Here is a 26,444-nt window from a genome sequence, read left to right as displayed (position 1 = left end):
ACTGCTGTGTAGCATACCCGTCGGTGTCCTGTTCTGGTCCAGGAGCGACTGTGGCATTAAATCAGTCTCCTGCTTTCCCATCCCCATGAGCCCTGGTCACATCTGTTCAGGAGCATTTTCACGCTCGGCATTATTTGCGTACACACCATGTCCAAGCAGTGTTTAAATGTGGTTTAAAAGGGAGCTGCTTGGCTGTGCGTGGAGTCGCCTGATGAATGGAACAGAACCTTAGGAGCCAGGATGCCTGGGTTCTAGTCCCACTATTTCCCCAGACTTTGGACTCTGTGGGTGACAATGCTAATCTGAGTTACATGTGTTCAGGTGATTAAAGTATTGCTATTTGCATGCTGTACAATTGTAATTAATTTCTGGTGTTGGCAGCTGATTGCCTATGTGCTTAGGCCCAATATTTATAATTTATCCTTTTCTTTGTTCACGGTGTTTGGCTGCTAATACAATTCCTTCCAGTTTTAACAAAGACTGTTTTCATTTCAGATCATGAGATGTTGTCAAGAATACCAAGCAGCTCGCCTGTCTTATGATGAAGAGACACCGACACCGTAGCTGTCTTAGACCTGGCTATTTATATATAGAAATGACACACAAAAACCCCAGCAGTAAGAGACCATTCAGGTTGCAAAGTCAAGCACTCAAAAGTTGGGAAAGGCCAGAATTAAGGTTCCCCCCACCCACTGATCTGATCTCAGTTTCCTCCACTACCAACTGATTCCCAGTCCCCTCCCCAGCTTCCAGTCTTAGCCTCCATCCCTAGTCCCACTCTCCTTGCCCTACGAGTTCCAGTCTGCACCCCAAACCCTGGCTCACCGGCCCAATTTACCTTTTCCTTCCCTCATTCCACTCTCACCAGGCCGCTTGTCCCAATCTGTTCCTTTCCCTCCCACCCCTAGGCTGGCTCTTTTCCTCTCTGCATTCACCTCAGGTGACTTCCACCTCCACACTGCCTGGACACCAGGGAGTGGGGCGGGGACCTGGGAGCACTGGAGAGAGCTCCTGGGCTGGATCATGCTCAGTCACCCTAGCAGGATGGCTCACGCACAGTGTCCTGGGCACTAGGGCTGTGAGAGGATGGAGAGTGCTCGGTGAAAACAGAATCGCCAGAGATGTTAGCGGTGAAATTCTAAGACGTCTCTGCTGAGCATGTGTGAAGTTGCAATTTTCCGGAGGCTTAGATTGCTCTGATTCTGGTGGATTTCCACAGAGATGGCACAAGGCACATTCCTGACACAAAGGCCAAATGCCAAGTCCCTGCTCCAAAGGAGGGGGGTGTTACAGCATTTTAAAGAGAAGGTGGCCGGTACATTTTTGTTAATGGCACAATAGCGTGTTGTGTTGCTGCTCTTGTTCTCAGAAGCAACTGATCCAGTTTGGCTGGAAAATTCCAGAAGAATTCAGCCCGAGGCAGGTACCCAGCCTGGCAAATTTCAGCCCAGCTAAAGTTTGGCCAAATTACAGTATAAGCAACACAAGGTGTTAAGCTGGGAAGAGTTGAACAACCGTAATTCTAGGTACTGCTCCCAGATCCTCCTCTAAGAACCAGATTTTATTCAGCCAAGCTCTGGAGCTACATTGGTTTACACCAGCTGGGAATTAGGGTCAGATCTGTTAGCGTAATTCCAGCAATGTCTATTTTTTGTTTCAGAGAAGGCTGTCCTCTACCAGTAACTCAGATCCAAATGCCCTTCGCACTCCGAGAGATTTCTGATCCTGATCCAGTTCTGGACTTTTCAAGATGTGCCCATTTCCAGTCTAAACAGGCCTAAATGATTGTTGTTTGCTTGCCAGTGACAATGTGCATGGTGCTGTACACGGAACAGATCTCAAAGACATGTAGAGTCCCGAAGAATTGACAATCTATAGCCTGGTCTGTGCTCAGAGAATGATGCACTGCCGAGAACGGGGGCTGACTGCAAGAGTAGAGAGCCAGACTGATCTGCACCAGTTCTGGACCTGTGTGCGACATGAGAGACCTGCTCCAGAGGGGGGTGAAAAGAGCCCAGCCCAGCAGCCCTCACTCTCACAAAAACCCCAGCAAAGTCAGTGGGAGCTCAGTGTGAGAGAGGACTGGGGACTGGCTTCTGCTCTCACTTAAGCTGCTGTAAAACTATATCATTCCAGTTTTCTGTTCACATAGGTGCTTGTCTGGCCCCCTTACCGCAGTATCTGAGCCCCCTACTGTCTTTAATGTATGTATCCTGACAACACCCCTGCAAGGCAGGGCACTGCCGTTATCACCATTCTACAGATGGGAAACTGAGGCACGGTCTGTGGCTGAGCCAGAAACAGAGCCCAGAGCCCCAAGCCAGTGCCCTGTGCGTTAGCCCCTTCCACCACCCCTGCTGCTTCGGTGAATCTGACCCAGAGCTTCCCTGCCAGAGCCCAGGAATCAAACTGCTTCCAAACCAAATCTGTGCTGGCAGCCAGAGTGTTACAAAGAGCCGGAGCCTCCTGCCAGGCCACTCCCCAGAGCAGCTTCCGCTGCCCTCACCCCATTCTCTGGATCTCCCCGCCCTGCCCTGCCCCAGCCTGCTGGCTGCACGGTGACTGGAGTCACACTCCCCTGGGGGGCTCTGCAACCAGTGACAGCCAGGGCCCCGCACCACACCACAGCCAGGCCAGAGGCAACGTGTGTTTGGGGGGGGGTGAGGGGTGAGGCTGGGATGTTATATGCAATAGACTCTCAGCTGTCTCCCTTGGCATCCCCCCTACCCTCCCACGTGTGTGTCCTTGCATGTGTGTGATCTCCCCCTCTGTATGTGTGTGTCCCTGTCTGTGATCTTCCCATCTCTGTGTGTGTCCTTGTGTGTGCGATCTCCCCCGCATGTGTGATCGACCCCTGGTGTATGTCCTTGTGTGTGTGTGATCCCCTCCACGCATGTGCAATCTCCCCCTCTGTGTGTGTGTGTCCTTGTGTATGATCTCCCCCTCCCCATGTGTCTCCTTGTGTGTGTGTGATCTCCCCGTGTGTGATCTCCCCCTCTCTGTGTGTGTCCTTGTGTGTGGGGGATCTCCCCGTGTGTGATTTCCCCCTCCCTGTGTGTGTTCTTGTGTGTGGGGGATCTCCCCCCTCATGTGTGATCTCGCCCTCCCTGTGTGTTTGATCTCCCCCTACCTGTATGTGTCTCCTTGTGTGTCTGTGATCTCCCCCTCCCTCTGTGTGTCCTTGTGTGTGTGATCTCCCCCTCCCTGTGTGTGTTCTTGTGTGGGGGGGATCTCCCCCCTCATGTGTGATCTCCCCCTCCCTGTGTGTTTGATCTCCCCCTACCTGTATGTGTGTCCTTGTGTGTGTGTGATCTCCCCCTGGGTGTGATCTCCCCCTCTGTGTGTGTGTCCTTGTGTACGATCTCCCCCTCCCTGTGTGTCTCCTTGTGTGTGTGTGATCTCCCCACTTTGTGTGTGTGTCTCTCCCTGAGTGTGTGTGTGGTCCCCCCACTCTGTGGGTGCGTCTCTCCCAGGACCGGCGGTAGGGGTTTGAGTGCCCTAGGCGGCCGGCAATTTCGGCGCCCCGCGCGCTGGTCCCGTGGCTCTGGTGGAGCCGCCGCAGTGGTGCCTGCGGAGGGTCTGGTGCTCTGCGGCTCGGGTGGAGCTGCCACACTCGTGCCTGTGGGAGGTCCACCGGAGCCACGCGAGGAGCCGACTGTCCGCAGGCAGGACTACAGCGGCTCCACTGGAGCCACGGACCAGCAGACCCTCTGCAGGCACCACTGCGGCAGCTCCACCGGAGCTGCCTGCCGCCCCCTCCGGCAAAATGGAGCCCACCAATTATTCTGGCGCCCTAGGCAATTGCCTAGGCTGCCTAAATGGTAGCGCCGGCCCTGGTCTCTCCCTGTCTGTGTGTGTGATCTCCCTGCTCTGTGTGTGCATCTGTGTGTATCTCTGTGTGTATGTGTCTCCCCACTCCGTGTGTGTGATCTCTCTGCTCTGCTGCATGTGTGCATCTGTTTCTCTGTGTGTGTGATCTCCCCCTCACTGTGTGTCTGTGTGTGTGTTCTCTCCTCGCTGTGTGTGTGTCTGTCTGTGTGTGATCTTCCCACTCTGTGTGTGTGTGTCTGTGTGTGATCTCCCTGCTGTGTGTGTGTGTCTCCCAGTGTGTGTTCTCTACCCACTCTGTGTGTGTGATCTCCCCGCTCTTTGTCTGTGATCTGCTTGCTCTGTGTGTGTGTGTGTGTGTATGTTCTCTCCTCACTCTGTATGTGTGTATCTCTCCCCACTCCCTCTGTGTCTTTCCCCACTCCCTCTGTGTGTGTGTGTCTCTCCCCACTTCTGTGTGTGTGTGTTCTCAACTCTCTCTCTGTGCCTCTCCCTGCTTTGTGTGTATGTGTGTGTGTGTGTATGTGCCTCGTCCCATTCTCTCTGTGTGTGTCTGTGTCTCTCCCCATTGTGTGTGTGTTCTCTCCCTGCTTGGTGTGTGTGTCTGTGTCTCTCTGTGTGTGTTCTCTCCCCGCTCTGTATGTGTGTGTCTGTGTGTCTCTCTCCCCGCTCTGTTTGTGTGTGTGTGCATATTGTTCTCTACTCTCTGTGTGTGTCTCCTGGCTCTGTGTGTGTGTGTCTTTCCCCCCTCTGTGTGTGTCTCTCTCCAGTGTGTGTGTCTGTGTGTGTTCTCTCCCTGCTCTGTCTGTGTGTGTCTCTCTCCGCTCTGTGTCTGTGTCTCTCCCTGCTCAGTGTGTGTGTGTGTTTGTGTGTGTGTGTGTGTGTGTGACTCTTCCCGCTCGCGGTGTGTGTGTGTGTGTCTCCCCACTCAGTGTGTGTGTGTGTCTTTCCCCGCTCGCTGTGTCTCTGTGTGTGTGTCTCCCCGCTCGCTGTCTTTCTCTGTGTGTGTCTGTCCCTGCTTGCTCTGTGTGTGTGTGTCTGTGTCCCCGCTTGCCGTGTGTGTGTCTGTGTCCCCACTCGCTGTGTGTGTGTGTCTCTGCCCGTTGGCTGTGTGTGTGTCTGTGTCTCTTCCCGCTCCCTGTGTCTGTGTGTGTGTGTCTCCCCACTTGCTGTGTGTGTCTCTCTCCCCGCTAGCTGTGTTTGTGTGTGTCTCTTTCTCTCCCGGCTCGCTGTCTGTGTGTGTCTCTCTCTCTCCCTGCTCGCTGTGTGTGTGCGTGTGTCTCTTCCAGCTCGCTGTGTGTGTGCGTGTGTCTCTTCCCGCTCGCTGTGTGTGTGCGTCTCTCTCTCCCTGCTCTCTGTGTGTCTCCTTGTGTGTGTGTGTGTCTCTCTCTCCCTGTATCTGTGTGCGTGTGTGTCACCCCACTCGCTGTGTGTCTCTCTCCCCTGGCTGTGTCTGTGTGTGTGTCTCTCTCTCCCCGCTGGCTGTGTGTGTGTGTGCGCGTCTCTCTCCCCGCTCGCTGTGTGTCTCCCTGTGTGTGTGTGTGTCTGTCTCTCTCTCCGCTCGCTGTGTGTCTCCCTGTGTGTGTGTGTGTCTGTGTCTCTCTCCGCTCGCTGTGTGTCTCCCTGTGTGTGTGTCTCTCTCTCCCCGCTCGCTGTGTGTCTCCCTGTGTGTGTGTGTGTTTCTCTCTCTCTCCGCTCGCTGTGTGCGTGTGTGTGTTTCTCTCTCCCCGCTCGCTGTGTGCGTGTGTGTGTGTGTCTCTCTCTCCCCGCTCGCTGTGTGTGTGTGTTTCTTTCTCTCTCTCCCCGCTCGCTGTGTGTGTGTGTGTGTGTGTGTGTGTCTCCCCGCGTGTCCCTGCCCTTATAAGGCCGGCCGGGAGCCGAGCGGGCTCCCCTGGGGGTGGTGCTGAACGAACAGCTCCCCGCGGCTCCCGCCCACCCCGCGCCAGTCGGCTGCGAGCTCAGCCCGGGCCCCAGCGCCGCGGCTCGGCTCGGGGGGTGTCTCGGCGCAGCCATGACCCAGGCCAGCTCCGCGCCAGCCGCCGCCGGACCCCCGCCGGCCGCCCGCCGCGCCCCGGCCGCACCATGAAGCGGCAGAACGTGCGGACCTTGGCCCTCATCATCTGCACCTTCACCTACCTGCTGGTGGGCGCCGCCGTCTTCGACGCGCTGGAGTCGGAGCAGGAGACCTCGGAGCGGCGGCGGCTGGAGGAGAAGCAGCTGGAGCTGAAGAGCAAATACAACCTGAGCAGCGCCGGCTACAAGGAGCTGGAGTGGGTGGTGCTGAAGCTGAAGCCCCACAAGGCCGGCGTGCAGTGGAAATTCGCCGGCTCCTTCTACTTCGCCATCACCGTCATCACCACCATCGGTAAGGCTGCCGCGCCCATCCCCGTGGCGTCTGGGCGGGCGGGCGCGGGTCCCCCCTCCGGCTTTTATGGAGGGGCGGTGGAGAAAGGAGGCTGTTACCGCTCTTTCGTGGTGGGACCCCTGTGACACCCTCCTCCCCCTCCCCTTTTAATTCGCTTTGCACCGCGGGTGGGGAATGATGGGACCACTCCGGAGTCAGCCCCAATCCTGGGCTCCTTCCAAACGCCCGGGGGTCTCTCCTGCCGGAGCGGGAGTTGCGGAGCTGCGGGGCAGGCGAGTTGATTGCAGGGAAGACGACGCGGGGTTTGGTGGATCTGGGTGATTAAAGGGGGTCGGGGGCGCTTAGCGGAAAGAACTGGGGAGCTCCTGGCAGCCGGACTCGCGTGTGGGGTGCGCTGCGGGCATGGGGCAGCCCCTGGCGGCAGCGCCCGAGCCTGACTTGGAGGGTAACGGAATTTTCCTCCCCAAGAAGCTGTCTGGGGTCGGGGACCCCCTGGGAAACTCCTCGCTGTGTTTTGCCCTGGGGCTGGTTTTTCTGCACCGTGACAACACGCGCGCGCACACATACACACATACACACACACGCACTTGCGAATCAAAATTGTTTTGCAATTTGCAAGTGTGCAAAGGAGGGGGCGGATTGTTTGCAAATCAGCCACTTGTTTTGCGATTCTCCAAGGCATGAAAACAAGGGGGGAGTTCCACTCCCCGGGGCTTTGCTTTTGTTGTTGTTGCTGGGGCTGCGGAGGGTTCCTCCCTCCTGGGTATTTTTAAAAGGTGTCATGTGGAAGCAGAAGCGATTTCCAAAGTGAGGCCTCGCGTCCTCCCCCACCCGGGCAGGGCTCTTTCCAGCCGGCGAAGTTAGCAGGCAACACCCACAAGCCCACTCAGCATTAATTTGGCCCAGTTGCTGCCGGACGGGTTTGAATCTGATCTCACGCCTGTTTTAGGCGCCTGTCGCGCCGTTTGGCTCCGGTGCAGTTGCTCCTGATATACCGCAACGTCAGTCGGAACAGAATCAGGTGCAGCCCCGCTTCTGAACCAGATTCAAATGGGTGCAGTTTGAGGCAGCGAGGAAGGGTCAATTTCAGAGCAGTGATTCATTTCTGATCCCCATTTTTACACCGGCGTGACTCCAGTCAAGCCACTACTGATTTACACCGCTGCAGAAACTGGAGTAGAATCAGGTGCGAGGTGCCTGGGGTGTTAGTGAGCAAACCGGATCCAGAGCAGGTAGCAAGTCCCTCTCTGGCTTCCAGATTCGGTTGGTGCATCCCAGGGCTAGTGTAGTCTAACCAGCGCCTTTGCAAAGACTCCATTGGCAGCTCTTTGTGATTTCCTGTGTGGAAGCAAACCTCCCTGTTGTGGGATTTAGGACACCCCTATGGCCGAGAATGCTTTGTCCGCCCTGGCCATCTCGGTGGCAGAACCTCATTGAGAGCCATCTGAAACTGACCTCACATTCTCTGCATGTGCCTTGTTCCGCCGTGGGGGAAATATCTGCAAGCGGCTCCAAGGAGTTGGAAGATAAGCATCCCTTAGAATAAAGCCACCTTGGCTGTCACTCGAACAATGGGCTTGTTTGGCTACCAAGGCCCGTAAAAAAACCCAGCAAAACAAAACAAAAAACCAACTTCTGATGTTTTCCCTCTGACTGATGCCCTCTTCAATCTTCCTTTGGCCCCAGGAAAGGGAAAGATTCATGGCAGATGCAGTGGCCTATCCACACTAGGGAAGTTGCCTGAGCATTCCCTACTTTGGCTACCCCCACCAAACTCCACCAGCATTAGCAGCCACTGGTGTAGACAGGAGGCTGGTGTTTCCAAGCCTCTAACATGGAATCCGGCTCAGAGCAGGATTCATCGGTGTGGTGTTAAACCCCCCGGAGGTGGCTGGTGGCTCCTAGCTCTGCTGACACCAGAGGAGGGGGGCTGGCATGAAGCCACAGTGCAGACAGGGACAGTGAGGTCAGACGGGGGCAGGCCTCAATCAGGAGCTGGAATAGCACCCGCTTTGGCTCCAAAACAACCTGCCAGGGCAACTCAACCCTTAGCTGCTGCACCCCCTGCTGGCCCAGTGCTACCCTGCTGCGCCAATGCCTTGCAGTCCTGAGCCGCAGCCCCTCACTCTTCCAGTCCTGTACCCCTCTGTGCACACGCCCTGCCGATGCCCCTTAGCCCTGCCCCATCCTGCTGAGTGGGCAGCCAGCTGTCCCGAATCCTGCCAAGCTCTGCGGTGTTCTCCTCTGGAGCGTGAGCAGATGGGGATGGGTTCACGCCAATTATCCGCCCTGCATCTGGACTCCACACTGCGGCTGCCTGAGCTGGTTCGTACCTTCTCCCATGCCCGTCTTCTCCCCTGCCTGCCCCTTCCCTGCCCTCTGCTTCCCTCTCCTCACTCACCCCTCTCCATTAACACACATGCCCTCTGGGGGCCCTTTCCATCTGGGCTGTGCAGGGCTGGGGACGGGGGGGCAGGGCAAGTGGTGAGCCAGGCTCGCTGATCTGTGGCTCAGCAGATAGACTGACCCCACCACGCTGAAGTCCTGCAGCCGTGGGGCGGCTGGTGGCTTAGGGTGCCAGAGTGGCTCTGTTTGATCCATGGGGTGGGGACAGGATCCCTCCTGGAGCAAGCCTGGCTATTCAGGGCTGGGTTCCATGTCCACTCTAGATACCTTTCCCCCTAGCGGTTTCCATCGTTACAGTATCTGGGGCACCCCAAGTCAAGGACTTCAATGCGCAGACCCCGCAAGGCCATGGCTTCCGTCCACACACCTGCTCCTGCCTTCCGGAGGGCAACGGGAGCCAGGGCTCCCAGCATTGTGCAGGAAGCAGCTGGCAGCTTGCAACATGAGACCTGTCCTTTGCATTAAACAGAGCAGGTTGCAGCTGACCTCCTCTTGGTTACGTAGGTGCAGGCCGCAGCATGCACAGCATTGCCTGGATCCGAGTGGCCAGGCATGTCTCGGCTCCCAATGGAGCATTGCGTGCTGGAAACCGTAGTCCTCACTGGCTGCACATCTGTGTGGTTAGCACCCAGGAACTGTGTCTAGCTGCCCATTGGCCTCCTCCTCTCCAGTCCATCCTGGAGATCTGGTGTCCTGATATCCTCTCCCCTCACCCTCAGGACAGTCTCTACATAGAGGTTTGACAAACCTGCCCATCTTTCCCCCACGACAGTCCTCGACTGTCTCAGCTGCCTCATCTTGCGCTTTCCTCTCTGGCCAGCTGGGAATACACTCCAGCAGCCTTTGACTGTTAGCAGGAGTCATCTGTGCAGCTGGGCGCTGCATGCGTTCCCTCCTCCTCTAATTGCCCTTTTCAATTGCTTACGTTTATTACCGGTACTGATCTTGCAATCCATTTCTCCCTACCAGGGACCCTTTCCATAAACCCTCCGCGGACAACGTCTGTTCCTTCCTACTGCAGATTTCTTTTGCCTGACACATTTCCCTCTGGACCAGCATTTCATGTCCCTTGGAAATCAGCTTCCTGAAAGAATCAGCAGTAACTTGTGCAGCTTTGATAGGAACCGTCAGATGGGAGCAGATCCCAGGTCCCTCTGTTCCAGGCGCTGTGCAGCATTCGGTGGTTCAGAGGAAGATGCAAAGATCTCTGCAATGCGTTGTTAGGGAGTAGGGTGACCAGATGTCCCGATTTTATAGGGACAGTCCCGATTTTGGGTCTTTTTCTTATATAGGCTCCTATTACCCCCCACCCCATCCCGATTTTTCACACTTCCTGTCTGGCCACCCTATTCGGGAGTAACCACTGGGAAAGTTTCTTCCTGACACACAACAGGGAGAGGGCCCAGCTTATGCCCTGAAGTGGGGAGGTTGCTAACTAACCCTTCTACATTCTTGGTTGTGTCTGAATTCTTCTTCTAACTCTAGATGTTCTCAGAACCCATATAAATGCCCAATCCCTTGTTTAAATCCTGCTCCACATTTGGCCTTAATGCTGTCCTGTGGCAGTGCCTTCCACAGGCCTGGTCAGTGTTGTGCAACAGTGTTTCCTTTGCTGTGTGTTGAATGGGCCACAGTTTAGTTACTTTGAGAGGCCCTTGGTTTTGTGTTATGAGCCACGGCACCTGGCAGTATTCATTCACTTCTCCTGTCCCATTCATTATTTGGTATGTATCATGTCTCCTCTTGTTCATCTCAGGTAAAATTTATGCTCACCCACCACTGAAATGCAGCCACCTCTGGGGTGGGGCGCAGCAGCTGTTCAACAGTCACACAGCTGTGCTGCACAGAGATCACTTGCCACCACTGAAATGCAGTCACCTCAGGTGGAGCACAGCAGTTTTTTTTAAGGGTTAAAGCCAGCATTATTTATACACCTAGAGCTCCTATGGAAGCCAGTGGGAGCTTTGTGTGTGCCTGGAATACAGGCTAAGCTCTAAATAATAGCACACCATTGTGGTAGCTGCACTGTTGTTGAGGTTGAGTTGGTTTAAAACCGTTTGTGTGGCTCAGTGGGTCTGACAAAAGACTGGGAGTCTAGAGAACAAAGTGTTGTTTGGCTCTGCCACTGACTCACTCTGTGTCCTTCAGCAAGTCACTTTCCCCTTTCTGTGCCTCAGTTTCCCCACTTGTAACGTGGGGGTAACGACACTGAATAGAGCTGGTTGGAGGTCAGATGATCTGCCATTTTGAAATTTGTTTTCTTTCCAAACTGGAACAAAACCAAAACATTTCAAAATTTCCCACAAAATGGAATTTTCGGAAAAAGAATTCATGTCAGGATAACTGACACATTCTGTTCTGTAAAAATCAAACAGCTTTGTTCTGATTATGACATTTAAAAATTATATTATAATTTATAAACTAAAATCAAGTTTTAAATAAAAACCAGGTGCGATGTTCCATTCTGATCAGCTTGAAACAGCACTGAAACATTCTTTTTCCATTATTTTTTTTTTCAAAATGAAACTAACCCATTCCCCTGGAAAGTTTTGGCTGCAATGAAATGGCATTGCCTGATGGAAAAACTTCTATCAGAAAAATTCCAGCCAGCTCCAACACTTACCCTTCTTTGGAAAACACTTTGAGATCAAGGGATGAAAACTAGATGCTAAATTCTAGCCAAGTGCCGTCCATTTACAATGTCCTCAAAGAGTTAAGTGTTACATACTGGGACTTGTAGTCTCAGACCTTTAAGAATAATCCTCGCCGTCAATGACCTTTGCAGCAGAAAATTCTCATGAAGTTTGGAACTAGCCAGCAGGTGCTTTTGAGTTACATCCTTTTTCAGAATGAGGAGTTTTCAGTTGTTGAGGGATCTCATTCCCACGTGTTTTGTGCTGTGCTGATTACAGAACAAATTCTGACCTTCTTTAGTACGTGTTCTTTCGGTCCTGCGGGGAAAGAATGTTTGGCCTTGAGTAAAGAAATCTGGCTTTCAAAGAACACATTTTTTTTTAATACCTCATATGCCGCTCATCCCTAGTGTCTGATGATTTAACATGGCTCTGTGGTGCGATGCTTATACTGGACCACACGGGGCGTCCTATGCGTCGAGACTGGCCTTGGTTTTTGCGAGCGTAGATCTCTGACTGTAACCTCTGGAGATGGATGAAAGGAGTCGGGGACATGGCAGCGTTTCAGACCTAGAGATCTGGATTTGTCTTACCACACGATTCTAGCCCCTCTAAGGAACCTGGTGCCTGTTCAAAGAGATCACTACCCAACACCCTTTCTCCGCAAGTAATACCCCTCCTTGCCTTGCCTTTTGCCTTATACCATTGTAAAATGGAAGATCTAGCAAAATCAAGCAGAAGGGGAATCATTCCATCCTGGAGCAGAAAGAATAGCGCCTTTCTAGTAGGTTGCAATTGATGAAGCAGTAGGTAGATAAGTAGCAGTGACTGTGAGAAAAATTTGGGGTACGTGGTGGATAATCAGCTGAACCCGGGCTCCCAGTGTGATGCTGTGGCCAAAAACATTAATGTGATCAGGGGATGCCTAAGCCAGGGAGTCTCAAGTAGGAGCAGAGAGGTTATTTGACCTCTGTATTTGGCATTGGTGCAACGGCTGCTGGAATCCTGGGTCCAGTGCTGGGGCCCACAATTCAAGAAGGATGTTGAGAAATTGGAGACAGTTCAGAGAAGAGCCGGGAGAATGATTAAAAGATTAGCAAACGTACTGTATAGCGACGGACTCAAGGAACTCACTCTATTTAGCTTAACAAGGAGAAGGTGAAGGATTCACCTGATCACAGTTTTTAGGGACCTACATGGGGAACAAATATTTGATCCTGGGCTCTTCAGTCTAGCAGAGGAAGGTCTAACAGGATCCAGTGGCTGGAAGCTGAAGCCGGATGGATTCAGGAAATAAGGCATCCACTCTTAACAGTGAGCGCAATTAACCGGTGGCACAATTCACCAAGGGCCGTGGGGGATTCTCCATCACTGCAGATGTTTAACTCCAGACTGGCTGCTTATCTGAAAGCTCAGCTCTAGGAATTGCTGTGGGGCAGGTCGCTGGCCTGTGTTGTACAGCAGGTCAGACTGGATAATCACGATGGTCCCGTCCAGCCTTGGAATCTATTAACCTCGTGCAAACTACTGCACTTGTGCCTCTGCTGGTTTTAAAACGACGCCATGCTAAGCCAGCTCCACATTGGGTTGGAAGACTCCAAAGGAATAATTTAGGGTCGGTCTTTTGTGCATTGGGCTCTCATGGACAAAGCTGGCATCTCCTGGGACAGGCGAGGGGCAGCTGCTGGTGTTGGATATTGACGGCTCTCGTCCAGTGAATGCTTTGTTGAGATGATGGAATCAGGACCTCCATCACGGTGACTTTGCAGCTTGTATTGCTCTGTGCAATACTCCACTCCTGCCAACAGAGGTGTCTGGGACAACACTTGTATTTTCAGTGGGTTATGGTTTGTAACTGTCTCCAACCATTGCTCACTGGGGTGCGTTTTAGCCGTTTGGTTGACAGAGGTGCCATTTTCCTGGTGGCTTTAATCCAAGAATGTGGAGTGGAGGCAAAATGCAAATAAAACATGAGGGGTTATGAAGACTTAGAACATAGAAACGTAGGAATGGCCATACTGGGTCAGACCCATGGTCCACCTAGCCCAGTGTCTTGTCTTCCCACAGTGGCCAATGCCAGGTGCTTCAGAAGGAATGAACAGAACTGGGCATTTTATCAAGTGATCCATCCCCTGTTCTCCACTCCCAGGTTCTGGTAATAAGAGGTTTAGGGACACCAAGAGGGTGAAGTTGCATCCCTGCCCATCCTGGCTAATAGCCATCTATGGACCCATCCTCCGTGAACTGCTCTAGTTTGTTTTTGAATCCAGTTATACTTTCACAACATCCCCTGGCAACAAGTTCCCTGGGTTGACTGTGCTTTGTGTGAAGAAATAATCCCTTCTGTTTGTTTGAAACCTGCTGCCTATTCATTTCCCTGGGTGATCCCTGGTTCTTTTGTTACGTGAAGGGGTAAATAACACTTCCTCGTTCCCTTTCTCCCCACCAGTCATTATTTTATGGACCTCTATCCTATCCCCCCTTAGCCGTCTCTTTTCCAAGCTGATAAGTCCCAGTTTTATTAATCTCTCCTCATATGGAAGCCGTTCCATACCCCTAATCATTTTTGTTGCTCTTTTCTGAACCTTTTCCAATTCCAGTATATCTGTTTGGAGACATGGCAGCAAGAACTGCTCACAGTATTCAAGGTGTGAGCGTGCCATGGATTTATATAGAGGCAACATGATATTTTCTGTCTTACTATCTATCGCTTTCTTAATGATTCCCAACATTCTGTTCACTTTTTCACCTGTCGCTGCACATTGGGTGGATGTTTGCAGAGAACTATCCACGATGACGCCAAGATCTTTCTTGAGTGGGAACAGCTAATTTAGATCCCATCATTTTATATATATAGTTGGAATTATGTTTTCTAATGTGCATTATTTTGTATTTATCAACATTGAAATTCTTCTGCCATTTTGTTGCTCAGTCACCCAGTTTTGTGAGATCCCTTTGTAACTCTTCGCACTCTGCTTTGGACCTAACTATCTTGAGTAATTCTTTACTATCTGCAAATTTTGCCTCCTCGCTGTTCACCCCTTTTTCCAGATCATTGATGAATATGTTGCTCAGTACAGAACCCAGGGAAACTCCACGGTGAAAACTGATCATTTATTCCTACCCTTTGTTTCCTGTCTTTTAACCAGTTACTGATCCATGAGAGGACCCTCCCTCTTACCCCAGGATGAGCTGTTGAAAGGGGATCAGGTGGGTAGTATAAATGGGCTGAACCACAGTAAACCTGGATTGGGCCAGCCAGCATAGAAAAAGCTTTCCCATTGATCTGACAACCTGGACTCTAAAGTCCCTGATCATCCTGCCATTAGCACCGCCAAGCTGGGAGGCAGAAAAAATGAAACAAGAAGGGTTAAAAACACACCTTTTCCCAGAGAGGAAGCGAAAGCAGCTATAAATATATCTAACAAATGGAAAGAAGAAGAAGTTGATAGCAATTGTCCCGGACTGGCAGGACTCATGCTCACTCCTGGCTCTGTCTGGTCCCTGGGAGGAACCCCCTTCAGCGCAACAGCCCTTCTCAGGGGTCCCTCTGTCTCGGAGGTTAAGCCATAGGCCCCTCTGCTTCCTGGAACCACACCTCTCTGAGCCTTCAGCTCGCCTGTCTCTCGCTGTGGCCCCCCAGGCCCTCCACACCCAGAGGGAATAATGCAACCCCCATCTCTAACCTGAAGTGACTCTCAGCCAGCGTAACACAGGAAGGTTTATTGAACCCAGCACATGAAACTCTCAGGGCCTCAGGCCTGGCCTCCTTCAGCACTGCACATCCCAGTCTCCCCTGCATCCCGGTGGGCTCTGGCTGCTCTCCCCTGCCAACCCAGAAACCCCACCTCTGTCCTTTGTTTTCTGTCCCAGGTAAACAGGCCACCTGAGCCTCCTCCCCTCTCCTCCACCCTTTGTTTTCCCTCTGGCTGGAACGAGCTGGTCAGGTCATAGAGTCCTCTCTCCAGAGCCCATTGTCCTCCCACTGGCCAGAACCGCTGTGACTCCTGAGCTGGGCCTCCCAGTCACCAGGGCACCAGTTGCTGGGGTATCCATTCTCCAGGCCATTCGCTGGCCCTCTGTAACAACAAACTCCCTCTCCCACCACCTCGTAAAACCAGTAACACGCAGGGAAACTGAGTCCCATGCCCTCCGCATGCAAACTGTTGAAAACAGCAAGAAAGCCCCCTGCTTTGTCACAGCAATGAATACGCATTAGAAGCTAGGAACTGCAGAAAATTGATCAAGGAGGCAAAAAGACACATTGAGAAATGAATGGCCACCAAAGTTAAGGACAACAAGGAGTTTTTTGAAGTATATTAGGAATAAAAGAAATCCCAACAATGGTATTAGTCCATGACTAGAAGGAAATGGTAGAATTGTTGATAATGATGCAAAAGAGGCAGAAGTGTTCACTAACTATTTCTGTCCTGTATTTGTGGAAAAAGGACGATGTGTTCAGAGCATATGATGATGAAATATTTTCCATTACAACAGTAATTCAGGAAGATGTTAACAAGCAGCTACTACAGTTAGACATTTTTTCATCAGCAGCTCCAGACAACTTTTACTGGTGAGTTTTAGAAGAGCTGGAGATCTCTGGGCAGCTCGTGTTGATTTTCAATCAGTCTTGGAGCACTGGGGAAGTTTCAGAAGACTGGAAGAAAACAAATGTCGTGCTAATGTTTTAAAAGAGTATCTGGGATGACCCACGTAATTCTAGGCTTGTCAGCTTGATGTCAAGCCTGGGCAAAACACTGATGTGGGACTCAATGAAGAATTAAAATCGGGTACTATACTTATTGCCAATCAACATGGGTTTATAGAAAATAGATCTTGTCAAACTAACTTGCTATCTCTTGGATGAGATGACAAGTTTGATTGCTAAAGATAGCAGTGCTGATGTGATCTGCTTAGACTTCTGTAAGGCATTTGACTTGGTACCACACGACATTTTGATTAAGAAGCTAGAACAATACACAGTCAACATGGTACATTTAAATAGATTAAAAGGTGCCTGACCAATAGGTCTCAAAACAGAACTGTAAACTGGGACTCATTGTCGAATGAGTGTGTTTCTAGTGCGGGCCCGTGTGGGTCAGTTCATGGCCCTAGACTGTTTAACATTTTTATCAAAAATCCTCACTGATAAAGTTTGCAGATGCCCCAAAGGGTTGGGAGATGGTAAATAATGCCGAGGACAGGTCATGGATACAAAGCAATCTGGTATGCCGGGGGCAAGCAAACCACATGGGTTTGAATATGGCCAAAGGTAGAGTCATGCAGCTCGGAACAAAGCATGGAGCTGTGCTCACAGGATGAGGGACTATCCTGGAAAGCAGGGACAGTGCCACGGATTTGGGGCTGGAGGTGGATAATCAGCTGAACATGAGCTCCCACTGTGATGCTGCAGTCAAGGAGGTTAATGCCATCCTGGGATGAACAGAAAAATATTGAGCGGGAGTAGAGAGGTTATCGTAACAGGGCAGCCTGCCCCTTTAAGAGCTCAGAGGCCTTGGGCCAGCCATCTCTGTTCACCTAGCCCTGGTTTTGTCATAATTAACTGCTTCTCAGCCTGATGGGGCCAGGTGTTAGCGTGGCGAACCTCTGGGCCTCCTCACAAAGCTTGGAAGGTCCCAGGTAGGAGGAGGAAGCTGTGGCAGAGCTCTGGAGAGCGGACGGCTCCTGCAGGGAGAGGGAACAGGGAGGGTCACTAACCATTGGAAGAATTTCCCGAGAACTGTGGTGGATTCTCAACCAGTGACAATTTTAAATTCAAGGCTGGGTGTTTTGCTGAGAGATCGGCTCTTGTTCCACAAGGAATTAATTCAGAGACGGTCTCTGGCCTCGGTCATGCGGGAGGTCAGCGCAGATGCTCACCGTGGTCCCTTCGGCCTTGGAATCTAGGGAACATTAGAACAGCCAGACTGGGTCAGACCAAAGGTCCATCTAGCCCAGTATCCTGTCTACTGACAGTGGCCAATGCCAGGTGCCCCAGAGGGAATGAACAGAACAGGGGATCATCAAATGATCCATCCCCTGTCATCCATTCCCAGCTTCTGGCAAACAGAACTTAAGGACACTCAGAACATGGTGTGGCAGCCCTGCCCATCTTAGCTAATAGCCATTGATGAGGCTATCTTTCATGGTAGTTCTGTGATTTCACATTTGAGTTCCTTCAGATCCCTTGGGTGATACCATCTGGTCCTGGTGACTTATTGCTGTTTAGTTTATCAGTTTGTTCCAAAGCCTCCTCTAATGACATCTCAATCAGGGACAGTTCCTCACATTTGTCACCTAAAAAGACTGGCTCGGGGTTGCGGAATTTCCCTCACATCCTCAGCTTTGAAGACTGATGCAAAGAATTCATTTAGTTTCTCTGCAATGGCCTTATCGTCCTTGAGTGCTCCTGTAGCACCTCCATCGTCCCTTGGCCCCACTGGTTGTTTAGCAGGCTTCCTGCTTTGGATGTACTTAAAAAAATTTTCTTTTTGCTGTTACTTTTTGAGTCTCTGGCTAGCTGGTCATCAAATTCTTTTTTGGCCTTTCTAATGGTGCGTTTACACTTCCTTTGCCAGAATTTATGCCCCTTTTTCTTTTCCCCCATTGGATTTAACGTCCACTTTTTAAAGGACGTCCCTTTTTGCCGCTAATGATGAAAATGGTGCAATTTACGCCCCAAAAGGTAGCAACAGGCCCAGACTGGAAAGTTGGCAGACTCTGGTGTGACAGATTTATGTTACCAATCTGCCTGAGGCGTCAGGTGATCAAGGTGTGGCTGGAGGATCATTAGCGGAGGAGATGAAGGAGACATTAAGGGACATGAAGGCAGGAAATGACCCCAGTGTCTGTCCCATTCATCTCCATGGGTTGGTGCTTGCTTGCCTGGATGCAGAGCCCCAGTGCCTCGATCCTTGGGTGTGTTTAGATCCAGGGTCCAGGGTAGCACTGCTCTTAAGCTCTATTTTCTCCCACTCCTTACTCACTTGTGTGCCCTGGGGAGGTGCCTCTCTCCTCCTTCAAACCTGACGTGGGGCTGAGCCAGTCCCCGGCAAACCCTGAGACCAATCCATTGGCCCAGCACGTGAGAGACCTTGCACAAGCAATTCTCCGTTGGCCCTCTTGATCACTACAGAATTTAAAACCAATAGCACGTCTCTTCTGAGAGCATTGCCTGGTGCCTGGAGCCGCCTGCATATTGCCAGCTCCATCCCGAGTTTAACCATTCTGGCATCAGCAGAGTTGCACCACACATTCACTTAGCCGCAGACGCTGTCACTCTAAAACACATCAACCACCGCACTCATCTCAAATGCTGTTAGCTCTGACCCTGAATGGCGAAACACCTGTTCAAATGTCTTTGCTCTTTCACTGCTGATCCTTCCAGCAGAAGCTTTTGGCTGCATTGGGATGGCAGCGGGAGCTGGGTAAAATATCCCTGCTCCATCCTTTCCCAGATCCAGCCGCTGCTCTGTACTCTGCTCAGATGGGTGCTTAAGTTAACTGCATGGGACCAGATCCCCAGCTGGTGCCAAGTGACTTCCCTTCAGTGATGTTGCCTTAGGTCAGCTGAGGATCTGGCCGGTAAAGTCCAAGAAAGTTTAACAGAGCTGAAGTGCTCAGACATCATCTCCCAAGCGCTTGCTGGTCTGTTGATTCTCTCTCTCCTGCGCACACTTGGAGGCGGTATTGTCTTCACGCTCTCTTTTCCCTGTCCACACGACATGGGCCTGATGCTGACTTCATGCTGGTTTTAGGCAGGTGGTACTGTACTGACATGCATTGACGCCCCTGCTGAATCCGCCCTATGGGCTTTGGGGCATGGATCTGGGGTACCATCACTTGTTCACACACCTCTGCACCTTTGCCCAGTGCCAGCTGGGGGGCTTGGTGAAGCCACGCCACGCTAGCAGCTATTTGTCTGACCGCGCTGCGGGGCAGGGAGGGAAGGTCAGCACAGCACTGGGTGCTGAGCCTCTGGTGCCCTGTACAGAATGTACAGCATTCCTGGTGTCCTTGCGCCTGGCATTAGCACAGCAGCTCTGCTCACTGCTGGCAATTACCCTGATCTAAGTCCTGGCTTTCCCACGGGGCCACTCGTATCTCTGGAACCACTTCCTAATCTACGTCTCCAGGAGCCCTGGAGATCTCTATAATAGCTTCTAAGGGGCACCTTATTACCCGGCTCATGTTTGCTCCGAGCCCTGTCTGAACTGCCAGCGAACGTGGCATCGGTCCTGTGACAGTGGCTCTGTCCCAAGGGCTTTATTTCCTGCTCCTGGAAGTTCAGCCATCTGAGCTGGAGGCTTCATGCCCACGCTCAAGTGACAGGAGCTCAGATTTCCTCATTTGGATTGGTGCAGAGCACAGACTTGCTGGGTGTTTTCCAGCCAATCAGAGGAAGGCTGTTGATCTTAAAGGCAGTGTTACCTAGTGATCAGAGCAGGGGGGGCGTGGATTCAGGACTCCTGGGTTCTGTGCCTACATTTCTGTGCCTCGGTTTCCCCATCTATAAAACAGGGATAACAGAGGAATTACCAAAATCCCTTAGGGCCAGTGGGGCTTAGGGGGAGCAAAAGGCTCCACTTGGAAAGCTCTTTGAATGGGGAAAAAGGCTAAAAACAATGGAAGATGAGGCCCTTTGCTACATTTTAAAAGCCTCCCCTCCCCCAGGATTATTCGGACATTCCCAATCTGCGGGTGAATAGCCTCCCAGCTGTGCCTCTCCCCATGCAAAACCGATGCTTTGCCCGCAGTCACCGGACGCTCTTCCAAATCAGCGTCACATGAAACTTCTCAGGTGAGTCACTTGTTGATGAGCCTCAGCGAACCCGCCTGCGATGAATTTTAAAACCGAGATTCGACCTGGTTTCTCCCGAGTCCTGCATCCGAACACGGGTCTGCTGGAATTGCCTTGAATTTGGACACAACTTTCTCTGCTGGCAACAAGTCCTGGGTGCAAAATGACTTCGTTTGGGTGGTTCACAGGCTGCCTTAAAATGGAAACCAAGAGCCTGTGCCCTTACTGCATCACTGCAACCGAACACCAATGCAACAGTGCTGAAATCAGTGGAACGACGCCAGCGTGCGACTGGTCTGATGCAGGGATGAATCCCGGCCTGGTCCTTGACCTTCACCCCGCAGATGGGGCTTGGGGAACGTTCGCGTGATTGCCAAGCCCAGGTGTCCAAAACTCATGAGTCAGACCCTCCCCCTAGAAAACCCTCATGAGAGCATCTTAAGAAAATGTCCTGCTAAAAATAGCACATCACAGGTTCGTCGTATTGATCTTCTGGCCTGGTGCAGCTCAGGAGTCAGATTCTCAAGCTTTGCTCTGCAGCCCTGGCTTCTCTGAACATGGAAGCTGAGATTTTCACCTACTCCCAAGTCCTGGAGCTGGGACTTTAAGGAAAACAGCGAAGAGCATGAGCTGTGCGATAATACCAAGACATCTGGCAGCACTGAGCCGCGTCACCACCTGGCCACCACCAATGGTGTCCATGTAGCTGGCAGTCAATAGACTAGGGAGTTTTGCTGGCAGTTTTTGGAAGAGGGAATCTCTTCCTTCAGCCGCTTATTATTCAAGTGCTTTCGCAGCCAGGCTTCTTTCTGTCCAGCGAACGGTTTGTTTTCAATGTATTTATTACATTGAACTTTGCTCCATTGTTAAGGGACATGTGAGCTGGGCAGGAAATCAGACCTGTGCACTGTGTATCCAGTGGAAGGGGATTTAATTCATGGGTTGGCTGTTTGGAATGTGCAGTTGGGCTGCTTGCAGTGGGTTTTCCTGGGCTCTGCAAGGACAGACTTCCAGCTGGAATGTGTGGCGGGGTGGTAAATGGGCAGCAGAGAGTGGCGATGAGGCTGCTGTATATTTAGTATCCCCCCCCCCACCATCGTGCTTCACACGCTCGTGGGCAAAGAGATTTGCAAGATGCGCCTGGCCAGCTTTCGCTGCCTTTACACGCTGTGAAAGCCGGACTAGGTTACCTGTTCAGGTATAGTTAACATTGAACCAGATTCTGGTCTCATTTAATCTGGTGTCAGTCCAGAGCAATCTTGTGAAAGTCCACAGAGCTGGGCAAGCCACTTGTGGGTGCCACTGGGCATCCCTGCATGGAAAAGGAAGAATGGCCAAGTGGTTAGAGCGCTAGGATGGGCGAAGGGAGACCTAGGCTCAGCTCCCAACTCTGTCTCAGACTGATCCTGGGCAAGTCACTTTGCCTCACAGTGCCTCAGTTTCCCCTCCTGTGCAATGGGGATGGCAGCCAGGATAAATACAGTAAAGCCTGCGAGGTGCTCAGACGCGACAGCGGTGGGGACAGGTGATGCCGAAGGGTCCCCGAGCAGCCTTGGGAGGGAGGGTTAAGATAGAACCTGGGCTGGTTATCCCCCTCCCCGCCAGCTTGCAGTGGGGCAAAGGGGCTTTGCCTGCTGAATCAGACAGATGGCGCAGGGCTGAGCACTTAGGGAGAAATTGGCTTGGCAGGAGACTGTCCCAAGAACCCATGACTTGGGGGAAATCCTCCCCTGCCTCTAGCCAGGAGGGGCGAGGGAGGCAAGTTATTCATGAATTACTGAGAGGTTGTCGCACCTCGTGCCTCTGAAGCAGCTGATGCTGGTCAGTGTCCGAGACGAGCCGCTGGGCTGCACGGGCCCCTGCTCCCATCCCGCCTGGCAGCTCCCTGTGAGCTCAGGCTTGGGATCGCGGTGCTGCAAACCAGTCCCAGCGGCTGAGTTTCACTGCCGGGCTCTTCTTTGGGGCAGGTGGTGTGGGGCTCCCAGCCTGTGGCAGGAGCAGGCAGTGGATGCTAACGGCAGCGTCACCATCTGTCGTGTCCTTCCCCAGCCAGTGGGTTCCTTACTGCCCTAGTTACTGCTTGCAAGGGGCCCGGGCTGCCTTCTCTGCCAATCCTGGGCCACGAGGCTGCGTTCTGAGCAAAGGAATTAACTCCTCGTCGAGCAGGCTGTGGGGGGAGGGCTAGCTGAGTGGTTTGAGCAGAGTTATGAGTTCAGTCCTTGAGGGGGCCATTTAGGGATCTGGGGCAAAAAAATGGGAGGGTTTAGTTGGGTATTGGTCAGTCCTGCTTTGAGCAGGGGATTGCCCTGAGATTCTATGATTCTGTGCTGGCCTGTGGTTTGATCTGGGTCGTGGCTAAGAGAAGGAGCTTTCTGAGACCCCTATGGGCCAGACCCCAATGGGTAATGACCCTTTGCTAATTACAAAGCTCTGCCTTGGGCTCCTGCATCTCCAGGAGATGTGCAGGTCCATGGCGGGGGCATGTGCATATACAGAGGGGTTATGTGCACTTGAGGGCACCATCTCCCTCTGTGTGCACGCATGTGAGTTATAGGTGCACATGCCAGGGCATGAATGCACAAGTGTGTGCAAAGCAGCACGTGCCTGGGGCATGACAGCAGGGCAGCGTCTGAACCCGGAACTGACCGTGTGTGCTGCCATGTGCCACGTCCCATGTCTGTGCAGCCCCACGTGATGGGGGTGTGATGGTACCTCTGGAGGAGAGTGCCTGCCGTTCCTGCTGGGGGCGTGTGCCCAGGGAACGGCCTTGTGAGCACAGCAGCCGCCCGCCACCGACTCCCTGCGGCTGGCTCTGGTGGGGCTGGGTGACAAGCCTGTTCTCACTCTGGCTGCATGGGGCTGATGGCCCCTCGTGCCGCTGCAGCTGGGAGATGGGGAGGAAGAGCAGGGACTCCAGCTACAGACAGAACAACCGCGAAGGGCACGAGATCCTCTTCTGCGGGTAGATCCCTCCCAGCCCCTGCAGCACATGTTCCCCCTTTCCCTCCCCGGAGGCTCCTTCACACGGGAGATCCCTTTGCCTCTGGGCACTTCATGTGATGTGCCCCCCACCCCTGTCCATACTCTGCTTCCTCTTGCCACACCTCCAAAATGGCCCGTCTAACCCACCCCAGCTCCCATCCTCCCCCACCCCAGGTAGCTTCCCCTGCGTAGCTCAATCAGAGATGGGATCCCCTGGCTCCGCACACTGTTTGGAAATGGCCAGGTCCCTGCCCCAAGGTGCTTGCAGTCGGACCCGCTGGTGCCCGGGGGGGAAATCGGCCGTTGTGTGGGTCGGAGCCCGCCCGGGACCCAGCTGTTGGTCGCTCACTGCCCTGGTTGGCCATCGGCCCGTCGGGGGAAGCCGGGCCTGGCTCTTTCTCTCTGCCTGGTTCTCCGCAGACACTCAGGAGCCAGGTTCCCTGGCCAGGGGGACGCAGGCCCCGCACAAACGGGCCCGAGTGGAAACCTGGCTTGTGGAGATCTGGCCCGGAAGAGCTGGCCAGGCTGGGTGGAAGCTGAGTCCCAACGAGCTGGCTCTGCCGAGCAGCCTCTGCTGAAGGGGATTTGGGAGCAGCTGTCCTCTCTGCATCACGCCAGTGTTTATCATTCCAGGCCTGCTATTTGAGCCGGGCCACATGCCTGGATCTTGCTGGCCAAGCGTCATCAGTCCTTAATATCCCCGGCCTTGGGTCATCTCCAGCCACAGCCACGTGTTCCTCTTTCCTGATTGCTTCTGAGCCCTGAGGGGCCAGCAGCTCCCTGGTGTCCCCCCCGGATCACACGCCCCTCTTCTACCTCTGGGGGCAGCTCCTCAGCCAGCAGAGCTACCCTGGCTTACACCCGCTGGGGATCTGGCCCATTATCCGAGGGATAGGTCTGACCCGCGAAGCCTGCAGCGAGATCACAAAGCTTCAGAGGCTGCAGAGCTGAGCTTTCGGTTCCGGCCCGTCGTTAATGGCTTGCTTGCAAAGCACCCGGCACGACACCCATTGCACCCGACGGATAGCACCTGGTTGGGGTGAGTCCTTTCACGCCTAGATCCGCCCCACCGCAGTCACTGAGGCTGTACGGCGGCAGGTCTGATGTTCTTAGACTCCTACAGATTGGAGATGGAAAGCAGCCATGGTTCATCTCCTTGCCCGTACCCCTCCCCTGGGCAGCCAGGCAGCACTGTTCCCTATGCCGTGTTCCCCAAGGATGTGGCCAATCTGTGGAGCTGTAAGGGGGAGGGGTCAGGTGAGGGCTGCATGGCGCAGGGATGGCGTGTGTATGGAGTCTTTTCACCTGAGCGGGTGGTCTAGGGGGAAGAGTGTGGAGGGGTCTCCGTCTTACGTCCAGAGCGTCTGTCATGTTGCATATGTGGCACAATCGCCTGCCAGCTATGTAGTGCTATGTAAAACCAGAGCCCCGTGGCTCTGAGTGCCGTCTGCCCCCCAGAGGGACTTGCTGGTTGTGGGGAGCCTCCCACACTCGGCCGGCAACCCGAATGCCCCTCTCTGCTTTGCCAAATTTCCCTTTGCCAGGTTTGCTCCTGGCTTGACAGGTTTGTCACTCAAACAGGGTTTCCACACATTTGCACTGCACTATTTGTGTTTATTTCCTGCATGGCTCTGTTGTGTTTCATAGTCACTATACTGAGCAGAGATGACGGGGATTCTCCTTTTGCTTTGCTGGCAGGAGCCTGTGCTGTTTGCAACAGGAGGAGCTAAATTCCATCCCTGCCGCAGTATAAGAGTAGCTGCAAAGTCCTAGGTAATAATATAGTTTCTGGCACTGTTTATGTGGGACCTATCATGGTGGTATCTGGTCATGCTCCATACAGATCAGAGCAGTACCAAGCAATGGGAGTTGTGACTTCATGTCCCTAAGGGGCAAAGGCCAAAAACGGGGAGGAGGGAATCTAGAGCAGTCTGGGGGAGGGGGTGTTAGCAGTGAGCTGTTCTTGACTCTGCCACTGACTCGCCGTGTGGCTTTGGACAAGTCCCTTCTCTGGATACGTCTCGCACAGGGACACTGGCGGGTGCTGAACAGTAAAGCACTTGGCAGCCGTTGATGCGAGGAGCTAGCAGAGGGCAGCGTTTCACTGGGGCATCCAAGGGTCAGGAAGAAAAACGTGCCAAGGGAACTGGAGGTGGCCCCTCAGGAGGCGTTTTCTGCTGGTGATCTGTTGCATGAGGGAAGAGTCGCCAAGGTGTAGGGTGGGAATCCCCCCATTTGGGACTGGCCACCGCCCTGGAAAATGCAGCGTAGGGAACAGTGCTGCCCTGATGCCCAGGTGAGGGGCTTGGGCAAGGAGATGAACAATAGCTCCTTTCCATCTCTAGGCATCTCAGAACATCAGACCCACCCAGCTGCCCTGAGACATGCCCCCACCCTCACCCTCCAGAGGCTCCTGATTCTTTCACTAGCCTCTTCCCTCTCTCAGTATCCCGGGTCCCAGTGCGAGAGGGAGGATGTTGCAGTGGGTAAAGCCAAGGCTCAGTGTGTCTGCAGCTGACTTGCTGTATGACCTCGGGGCACGGCTGTCCCACCTGGGTGCCTCCAGACAGGACCCTAAATTCACATTCAGGCTCCTAAATAAGGACCTGATATCCAGAGGTGATGCCGGCTCCCCCAGTGTGACCTTGCGTGACTGTCTGTGCCTCAGTTTCCCCATCTGGGGGAAGGGGCTCACAATGCTACCTAGGAGCCGTGAGGCTGAATTCCTGACTGTCTCTAGTGGGCTTTGAACTTGGTGGGTGGAAGGGTCTAGGTTAGTTGCTAATTATGGAGGGCAGGGGGGTCCAAGCGGGTCTAACTGGGGGCCAGGAGATTGGAGCTGAGAAGTATGAGGCCGTGGAACTCTGTCCCAAGGGACCAGGCTAAAACCCACATTGCGTGGGCCAGTTTAAAGCCACCTGGGCTAAACCCTGCAGAACAGACTGGGAGGGAATGATCCCACGCTGGCCCTGGGGGCTGGACAAGATAGGACCTGGCAGATCTTTCTGGTTATTCTGATGCTCCTGGCCAGTTGGGCCGAGGGTCATGTTCAAGGCTGCGTACTGCATAGGCAGCAAAGAGGCTGAGAAATCCAGCACAGCCAGAGATCCCAGCCAAACATAGGTTCCTTTAGCGTCTCCTGTACGTCTTGGTCCTGATTCCTGGCTGGGTTCGTGCTAACGGCTGGGATGCCCTGGTGCTCAGTAAATGAGCCTTAGCAAGCAGCCGAGAGGCAGCCGAGCTGTGCGAGGAAAGGCGGCTGCTATGGATTTGGCTTGTCTCCACCAGGCAGGGCAGGAACGGCCTTGCCTTGCGAAGGGGCTGAACCGAGCCCCAGCCCAGCCTGGGTAACAATCCCCTGACCTCAGTGCAGGTTCTAAACCTGGAGCCGTACTCCCCAGCCGGTACCTGCCCCGCTGTGAGAGCTCCC

The 26,444-nt window shown here is 53.2% G+C and overlaps 1 protein-coding gene across 2 annotated transcripts in view; it reads left to right on the top strand.

The window, feature by feature from the left end:
- Positions 1–5,896: 5,896 nt before the first annotated feature.
- KCNK3 (potassium two pore domain channel subfamily K member 3) overlaps positions 5,897–26,444 on the top strand; it is a 73,567-nt gene continuing 53,019 nt past the window's right edge. The window contains exon 1 of one of the 2 annotated variants that reach the window (XM_050948892.1): positions 5,897–6,193. In XM_050948892.1, coding sequence (XP_050804849.1) covers positions 5,911–6,193 — 283 coding nt within the window. In that variant the 5' untranslated portion in view covers positions 5,897–5,910. Of the gene's footprint in view, positions 6,194–23,908; positions 24,054–26,444 lie in introns of those variants that run through there. The other variant, XM_050948894.1, reaches the window with a different exon arrangement.

Source organism: Gopherus flavomarginatus, chromosome 4 (genome assembly GCF_025201925.1).
Source record: "Gopherus flavomarginatus isolate rGopFla2 chromosome 4, rGopFla2.mat.asm, whole genome shotgun sequence".
Lineage (NCBI taxonomy): Eukaryota > Metazoa > Chordata > Testudines > Testudinidae > Gopherus > Gopherus flavomarginatus.
The sequence above is the reverse complement of the archived record's forward strand: the minus strand, read 5'-3'. Positions and strand labels throughout refer to the sequence as shown.